Source organism: Beta vulgaris, chromosome 7 (genome assembly GCF_026745355.1).
Source record: "Beta vulgaris subsp. vulgaris cultivar EL10 chromosome 7, EL10.2, whole genome shotgun sequence".
Classification (NCBI taxonomy): Eukaryota; Viridiplantae; Streptophyta; class Magnoliopsida; order Caryophyllales; family Amaranthaceae; genus Beta; species Beta vulgaris.
Window position 1 is genome coordinate 20,214,696 of NC_079208.1, and position 9,600 is coordinate 20,224,295.

At 38.8% G+C, this 9,600-nt stretch overlaps 1 protein-coding gene across 2 annotated transcripts in view; it reads left to right on the top strand.

Annotated features, from left to right (window-relative positions):
• LOC104899259 (BAG family molecular chaperone regulator 3) overlaps nucleotides 1–6,808 on the top strand; it is a 32,686-nt gene extending 25,878 nt beyond the window's left edge. For both annotated transcript variants that reach the window (XM_057396296.1, XM_057396295.1), the window contains exons 5-6: nucleotides 5,559–5,622; nucleotides 6,608–6,808. In XM_057396296.1, the coding sequence (XP_057252279.1) occupies nucleotides 5,559–5,622; nucleotides 6,608–6,688 (145 nt within the window). In that variant the 3' untranslated portion in view covers nucleotides 6,689–6,808. The remainder of the gene's footprint in view (nucleotides 1–5,558; nucleotides 5,623–6,607) is intronic.
• The last annotated feature ends 2,792 nt before the right edge of the window (nucleotides 6,809–9,600 follow it).

Genomic DNA, 9,600 nt, shown 5'->3' on the forward strand with positions numbered 1-9,600 from the left:
CAGCAGGAATTAAAAAGAAGCTAGACAATGCAAAAGGGTTGTAGGTAGAAGAGTTACAAATGGTTCTCTGGTCGATCAGAACAACGGCTAAGAACTCAACTGGAGAAACCCCGTTTATGCTCGTCTATGGCTCAAAGGCCGTCCTCCCCATTGAAATTGAAGAACCAACCCTCCAAGTCATGCTGTATTCAGAGGATGCCAATTGGGCTGCTCGACGGACGACCTTGGATCAGGTTCCTGAAGTAAGGGGCAATGCTCTGTTGAGGATGCAACTCTATAAATTAAGAATAACTCGAGAGTTTAACAAGAGAGTGGCAAGGCGGCCATTGAAGAAGGGAGACCTCGTCCTAAGAAAAATGGATGCAGTTGGTCGAGCCAAAGAAATGGGTAAGCTCACCCCTAATTGGGAAGGACCTTACCAGAATGTCCAAGAAGTTCAGAGTAGTACCTTTCGTCTAGAGTATATGGACGGTCCATCTGTTCCCAGAACGTGGAACTCTGATAGTTTGAAGAAATACTTTGTTTAAGATAGCTCAATAAAGTGTAATCTTTTACTAGCTTAAGTACACATTAATGAAAAAGTAGAGATGTATACATGTATCTTAGCTCCCAGCCAAGCAAAATTCATATAATACAAATCTACTTCCCTCCTATGACTGTTTCTTTGTTTGATATGTATGCCCTATTTAGTTGTCCAGAGGTACATACCATCGGCCAAGCCGACATTCAAAGCAAAACGACAAATAAAAGCATCTTCTATTAGGAGACCGGCCAACATGTTAAAATCCTATAAAGGATAGCACATGACAAAGGCCTACAATTAGTTAACTTAAAGAGTTAACATCTCCTAAACGAAGGCGGCTGGAATCAGGACGCTTTAGTAAAAGTGTCATACTTTTCGTCCAAAGGCCATACCCTGAGATAACAACCTTAGTAAAGGAACAAGTTATTTCAAATTTTAAACAAGGATGAACGAGTTGCCATAACCTTTATAAAGTGTTAAGTTATCTTGCATCAGTACATCATGGTCATTCTCCTTCTTGAACCAAAGAAAGGTTACTGAGACCTCTTCGTCCAAGAAGGGGGGCATATATGGGCTAAATATACAACTGCAGATTACCAAGTCCTTGTACAAAAAGTTAGTATAACAAGTTCTAACGAATTAATACCCATGTTTCAGGACGAACAGTTTTTTAACTTGGCATATCTAATAAATGAATTAAGTCTTTAGCCAATGAAAGCTGATCATATAGGTCCAACTGTTTTCGTACTTAGCATTGTTATTTAGAATAATTGGTTTAAATGATAGACGTCATAAGTCTTGGATTTTGAAGCAAGATGTAAGAAAGAAACTGTTTTATAGATAATTAAAAGAGGAAATTACAACATAGTCTAAAAATACAATAAATGAAAAAAATCCTACAACGCTAAGTACAAAGGGGCCTACGGCCAAAGACTAAGAAAAAAAAAAGAGTTACAAAGTACAAAAGGCCTACGGCCAAGACTAAGGGAAAGGAAAACTAAGCCTTTAGAGGATTAGTGTTATCTTCGGCCTGAGTTTCAGGGTCGACCTCTTCTTCTCCTTCTTCGTCGTCTGAAGACTCCTGAAAGGTTGAAAGTTCCTTCACGTCCACGGTGGCCTTGTGAAGACTATCTTGAAAGTCTAGCCGACCGACGAATCTTGGGACATCATCCTCCTCGGCCAACAACTCAAAGGCCTTCACAACCCAGGATCTTGAAGTGTCGATGGTTTTGTCTTCGAAGCTTCGCCGCCGCCAGCAGGGCTGAGTTTCTCTCGTCTTTAAGAAAGCGCTCTAGGATAGCCCTCTCGTCCAGAAGCTCCGTCAGCCGGAGTAAGTAAGTTTGATTCAAGGCCTCCATTTCGGCCGAGCGCTTTTCCAAGGCCTCCCTGGACTGACAGTGCAGCACTTCCTACTCGGCCATTGAAAACTGAGCCAGGTCTGACGCCTTGGAAACTTTCCCGACGAGCTGCTTGTTATCCTTTCTAAGCATTCTTGCCCCGTCCTCAGTAATCATACTGCGAGCAAAGAGCTGAAATAGGAAAGACGAAGATATGTTAGGACGGTTGCAAAAGTTAAAAAATTTACAAGTACATAAATCAAGCGGCAAAAGAATAAGAAGGTACCTCGGCAACAAGTTGAGACATGTAGCTAACATGCCCGGATGAGGCTCCTCTCAAGCCTCTGATATAAGGCTCAAGGAAGCACTTTAAAAGCTCCTGCTTGAGCTTCTCACGGTCGGTCGAATTTATCCTCGCAAAGGCAGCCGAGGACTCGTCGGCCGAAAGAGTAGGAGAGCCGTCAGGAGCTTCATCAGCGACCCCTTTCTTTATTTGAAAGAGGAGACTCATCAATATTTCGGATGGGTATAACCACGGTCTGACCATTGGACGGACTCATCGGACGCCCGCCAACGCGCAAAGCCCTAACAATGTTTGAATAATAAGACTCACTAGAGGACCAGGAAGCCGTCCTATAAACTTCCAACATTTGGGATACTAGTTTGGCAACTAACCCAGAAAAGGTCGACCCGTCTAAAGCCGCGTCCGACTGAGCAGGTTGATTCCCTGTCCCGTCCAAATGAACAACCGCGTCCGGATGCTCAAAAGCAAGGGGGGGAGTAGGATCGGCCGAACCAGTGTATGTGACCAAGGCCCTCTCCTCAATGATATGAGGGTCATCCTCGGCCGGAATAGAGATCACGACCTTGGGCACATGCCGTGAGGGTATCTTCTTTTTGGCAGTAAAGCCTTTAGATTTTTTGGGGGGAGGCGCATCCCCGATTCTAGCCGACCTTTTCTTTGAAGCCGCCTTCGCGGCCAACGCCTTAGACGTTGGGGCATTTTTCTGAAAAATAAAACAAGTAAAAATGTCAACGGCCAGAAAAGGAAGTTAAACCGGCCAAGAATATTTCAGCTTTAGTGGACGGAGCTCTATTAAATACGGAGGTCAACCTACTAGAGCCAAAGCATGATGAAGGACGTCCTCTACAGAAGGAAGCCGACCAATAAAAGCTGGACGACTTCCCTTCTAAGAAGTACGCAGGTTCTTGGCCGAGTTCCATTTTGGAGCAAGAACGGTCTAAACGACAACACTCGTCCAAGAGGGAGAATGTTCGTTCTTAGACGAGTCTCGTGGGTTAAAGGAAGCCGACCAAGATACTTTAGGACGATTTGCTGATAAAGAAAGGGTTCGTCCACAAGAAAAAAAATAATATATATCTATATATTGTTAAGTATACCAGGGTATCCGTCCTCTTCTCAGAGCCGATTTTGTTGAACTCCTTCCAGAGGGAGTCTGTGAACATAGACATACTTATATCTCCCGTCCAAGATTTCTTTAGCGCTGCTCTGGCCGAATCTGTATAAGAAGAAAAAGCATGATTATATTAATGGTTGTCATTAGATGAAAGATTTTACTTGGGAAAAATTACAAGTTATACCTCTACCCTCGGCCCACCGCAAACCGGCGGCGACAAGGAAGTTATCGTCGTAAAACAAATCCTTGAAGGGGATCTAATTGGACGGACCCTTAAAAGAGGAGTTATTGATGGAATACTCTGATACTTTGAAGTATTCCATCATTTCTTCAGCTGAAATACTTTCCAGCTCTAAATAGGACGTTGTTCGTCCAGTGTTGGTAGTAGCTCGACTAAAGTATCGGTACCGTCTGGCGACGACTTCATTAGGCGCCTGGACGAACAGAAATTCGACCTTGCAAGCATGCATCTTGGACGTTTTTTCCCAAGACGTCAGGTAGCCCTGATGATTACACACACTGAACCAGGCTCCGTCCACAGTTCGGTGAACCTTGGATACATAGTGTATTTGGGAAAAGGCGGCCAACGAAGGATCGACACCTTTTAGCTCGTAGATGACTAAAAAGGTTAGGATGTTTTGCCAAGAATTTGGGCCAAGTTGGTTGTGACCTATGATATAGTAATGAAGAAGGCGGCTGATGAAGGGATGCAAGAGAAATCGCAATCCGACATCCAGGGCCAGCCGATAAAAAGCAAAATGGCCAGGAGGAGCACTAAGTATAGTGTCCTCTCGGCCAGGAAGGACAAAACGATATCCCGGCATTGGCATAGCCGTAGAGAAGTGTTTGAGGTCAGGACCTACCCGTCCTAGCCAACTGTTGTCGTCTAGAATGAACCTAGGGTCAGATAAAGGGCCCAGCCGGCGCCTTATTTCCGCCTCGTTGACCTCGTCTATGGCCGTCTCTTGCCTGGACGGGCTGGGTTCTAGAGACCCTCGGACTATATTTTCCTCCTAGACGCTCCCATGAGAAGGATTTTGGTTTGCTGGCCGGGTGCTCTGGACTTCACGCTCCCCGTCAGCGGGAATTCGTCCAGTTGATGCCTCCAACTCTGAGCTGGAGGCCGGAAGGTTTACCCCTCGTCTTATGCGAGCTGTTTGCACAGGTAAAGACTGGGTCGTCTGACTTTGCCGTCCATGTCCAAAATAAAAGAATGCATGGCCGGCCGAGATAGGCCCTGTAATCCCCCACAATTTTAAAGAATTTTCATAAATATATTAAAGTATTTATGTAGTTATATTTTAAATCCAAATGAGTTTGGAAAATGATTTGACTTTTAAAAAGGGTTGACTATTTTAAAAGTCAACTAAAATTATTTTTCATAGTTTAATAAAATTTGAAATATTTTAATTAAGTATGTTTTAATAAGAGTTTTAAATATTAGAAGAACATTGAAAAGGAAGTTTAATGGAATCGAAAGCCCAAAACGTGATAAAAAGGGAAAGAGTCATTTGATGACTAAAGTCTTAATTAGCCCATCTTATTAGTCATCAAGTTTCATCAATTAAAATCTCTTTTCCTAAGCCCACAAGTAAAAACCTTTATATAAATATCCTAAAAACCCAATTATTTCACCCTAACACTTATTTTCTCCCAAACCTCACGTGATTCTCCTTCTCCATCTACTCGACTTTTCTCTTTCCTCTTCGTGCGCCATTGACGTCCTTTTTCCTCTCAAAGATTTGTTTCTTCTTCTCCAAGTACCGTTTCTTGTTCAACAAGAAACATAACAACTCCCTCTCAAGAACCGAAACACCACCGCCGGGTCCTTTGTTCGTGGCTGCTGTGCTGCCGGCTCTTTCTTCCTTCCATTATTGTGGTTGTTTTCTTTCTTCCTCTCTAAGATTTTATTAAAGTACTAGTTTTTATGTAATTTTATTATTATTTATCATATTTGCAAATTAAATTACTGTTCTACTAGAAACTATATATATAATGTATAAATCATGAGATTTACTTAGTACGTAATTTTATATATATTGAATATATTTTTAGAAGATTTATTAAATATTATAAGTGCTGTAATTTCAGAAAATAAGTATTTAGAGAGTTTTAAAGGATTTTTAATCACTTCAATAGTTGTGCTATACTAGGGATTAAAAATGACGAAAGTTTGGTGCGTAAAAATGATTTTAAAACACGTTTAAGGGGGTTTTGATCGTTTTAAAGTTGCTGTAATTTTTAGTTCGGGATATTCATTTTCATTACTTTATTTTCTAGGCGGAGATTTCGTTGTAGGAGACTTTTACCGAGTCAAAGTGGCCTACCGATTGGAATATACAAGGTACGTACATTGTCTACGTGCTATGTGATTTAGAAGCATGCTCTAAGAGTATTTTATTTATTAGTATCGTGTATAGGACTCTATTTGTTCATATATATGATTACTGGAATTATTTTTACATGTTATATGTCTGTGTGCTACATGTGATCTAGATGTGATTGTGATTATAAATGTTTGTATGGAAGGTTGATGCAAGCAGGATAAGTCAAGTTTATTTATTAATTCGTGAGTGGATTAATATAAGTTAAAGTGAATCATGTCTTACATGTATTCTTTGAGTATTATTTATTATCTTATAAGGACTGTGGACCTTATTTGGTAAGTTACAAGTTATACCTATATAAAGGTAAAGTTTATTGTTGGCTAGGTTCAACAAGTAAGTTAGTAAAGTATAAAAAGGAATTTAAAAGAGTCTTGGTTGATGAGTTGTGATCACTTGTTAATCCAAAGATAAAAAGAGATTCTGTTATGATTGTTTGAGTATTAGTTATGTGTTGCTTGTTTGTTGTGTCAACACAAGTAATAAAAAATATTTAACGTAAAGTGAAACGAGAATAAGTTATAGACTTTAGACTAGTGCACGTCTAGAGTTGGACACTAAGGGTTGGAGTACATGGTGGTAGCCCATGGCTTTTCTAGGAATGGATTGATCACTATCCCTCTTTCAGTTCAAAGGTTCCTCGATATCGCAGGTCATTTTTGGAATATGTGGTAGCTCCCGTATTTCATATTTTTAGATAAGTCAACTCGTCCAATAACTATTCCATTTAAAGAAAGAAGTAATATTTAGAGTCTAGTTTAGTAAAGTTGTCTGCAGATTATTTTATGATATGCTATTATTTATCCCTGCATGTTATTGTTGTAGAATCATGTTAGGATTATATATGTCTGATATGTAGTACTGAGTTTTGCTGATTACGTGCTTGTTTGTGTGTGTGATCATGGCTTTGCCTATTGATCTTGTGATGATCCTTCGGGTGAGCAGAGTCGAGAAAGCATTGACATTACAGGTTCGCAGATGCATCGCATTGGGAATCTGGAATGGAGAGACTCGTTTTATGACTAGGACAATTCAAGTTGCTTTCGTAGGAACATGTGTTTTCAGACATTAGTTTTTAAGTTGGTGTGTTTTAGTTTCAAATATTGTTATTGATCTCATAAGTTTTAATAAAGTTGTTTTTAGTAAGTTGTTTTCCGCTGCAAAATTCTGAGTAAGCCGAAACGTTATCACACGGGCGATAATGCCTGGGTAATTCTCTAAGGTTTATTATAAAAGCATTTTTTAGAAAGAGAGGATTATCGGGGTGTTACAAAGTGGTATCTGGGAGCTTTAGGTTAGTTTAAGACTTATAGGCGCCTAACTAACTAGCTTACTAAGTGATTTTAGCTTACTAAGTTACCTAACTTATTAGTTATTTGAAGGAAACCTTAGTATTGCTCCTACGTTTTAATTTCGAAAGTTGGACATAAAAATTTTTATTTAGAACCATAATTTTTTTTTATTAATCGAATTTTTTTTTTCCCGGAAATTTGAGGGTTCGAAATTTTTTTTTTTTTCGGGAAATACAAGCGTTCGAATTTTTTTTTTCCGAATATATTAAGTCCGAATTTTTTATTTTTCGAGTGTCCTTGTGTCCGAAAATATTCTTTTACTCGAATTTTTTTTTTTTCAGGCACTTAAGTAGTACTCCCTCTGTTTTTTTTATCTTTCTCACTTAGAATCTTGACACTATTCATGTATAGAGAGAATCTTCTCAAATGTTCTCAATTTATAAGAAAAAACATAGTCATGTGGGGTCTTGTTTGATTCGTCTCAATTAGTACTTTATTAATATTCAATCGTTATAATTTTTACTAATATATAATGAAGGATATTTAAGTTTTAAAACGTGCATTGGAAGACGCGCACAGAAAAGTAGGAATGATAAAAAAAAAAAAACAGAGGGAGTAGTATTTATAAAAGTGTCTGCATTATATTTCATGACATTAAGGTTTATATTACTGCATTGTGAGAGTGGGTAGTATAAGAAGGGCATATAGGATAGAAATATTATATGCCTCCATTAAAAAGTTAGTTCAGCATCATTATTATTTTCTTCCCTGGAAATAAGTGCATTATTATTTTCTTCCCTGTCAATAAGTGCATTATTATTATACTTCCCTGCTAATGATGCATGAATATTTTTCTTCCCTGCTAACTGTTTATAATTCTTGCCTGCAAAGTGTATATTTACATGCCTTTGTTTTTTTACCCTTGTTTTTGTGGGAAGCGTTAGAGAGAGTGCTAAACCTTCTGGTTTATTGTGTTGTAGCTCTACGAATATGGCTGCTAATCTAGGAAACTATTTTAACCCCATCGTTCTGACCGACGATGAAGCCGACGACTTTCATGCACCTATTGACCATAGAGAGTATGAAGACTGCATTGGACGATGCGTGTATTTTGAGGAAAGAATTTGCTAGGGATGATGAAGTCATCATAGAATGGACCAGTCTAGAGGTACACTAGGGAGGATATTATATGCTGTTTCAGGTATGAATCTGAACCTGAAGAGGACAAGACCATACCTATAGAAGTCTAAGATCAGAGGAAATTCATCATTATATGAGGAGAAGAAGAGGATGAAGCTAGTGATGAAACCTTCATACCTGAGAATATAAGAGCAAGGATAAGATGGCAATGTAGTGCCATAGGTTATATATATACTTATATACTTTTTTTATATAATAAGATATACATAAGATTTAGTTACAAGAATAATGTTGGATGTGTGCCAACAAGGACAAAGGTGTTTTATAGAGTTATCATTTTAGGAAAATATAGATACTATTATGTTTTCTTTTTTTATTATTATTTCACATTTTTCCCTTCTATGGAAGAATAAAATATATTTATTTTATTGAGGAGTAAGAATTTATTTTGGGCACGTGAATGGGAAATTTTTTTTATATTCTATTTTCATTATGTGATCATATTTTTTTCTTGCTCAATTCATTTCATGTTGATATGAATTAATTTACGTGAACAATTATTGATATTAGGAACATTCATGTTGAAACTTAGTGAATTGTTGTTGATGCGATCTTTAATGATCAAATAATGTTGCCTTTTAGATGACTATGTAAGTTTTCTGGAACCTAGTAGAGTTATATTACTTTCAGGTCCGAAGTAGAATGGCTAAAACACTGAACTAGCTGATGCTATTCGCCTCTTGGCGGAGAAACTGAATCAGGACAAGGTCGAACGTCCAGAGACTGCTGGAGAGATGTTCGAAAGACTGGCCAAAGTGAAACCACCTTACTTTAAGGGACAATCTGACCCTACCTTCCTAGAGAACTGGATTAGGGAATTTGAGAAATTATTTGAGTAGTGAATTGCCCTGCTAATATGAGAGTAGGCAGGCTGTTTTATATCTAAAGGATGAGGCTGATTTGGTGGAGAGAAAATGGGGCTAGATTGAGTGCTGCTGAGGGATTCAATTGGGAAGCCTTTGTGTTGTTCTGAGGGAAATTTTACCCTGCCTTCATGAGGAAACAGAAAGCTCAAGAGTTCATCAACCTTAGAATGGGTAGTATGACTATTTCTGAATATTATAGTAAATTCATAACCCTGTCTAGGTTTGCACCTGAGGTGGTAGCTACTGAGGAGCTTAAGGCTCAGAGGTTCGAACAAGGGTTGACTGATGAAATCCAGTCGGGATTAGGGGGTGAAACCTTTACATCTTTAGATGTGGTGTATGGGAGAGCTTCACATATTATGGGTTGCAATCAAGAGAGATAAGAGAATGTGGAATAGGTGAAAAGAGAAAAGAGGTTAGTACTGGGGAAACCAAGGAATTTAAGAAAAACGGAATGGAATGGGAATTTCCAAGGAAGAAAACCAGGATAGTCGCAGGGTAGACCTGAGAGGTTGCATCATTGAAGTTTGTGACAAAAACCATCCTGGGAAGACTGAAGGGAGAGCTAGTGACCTGTATT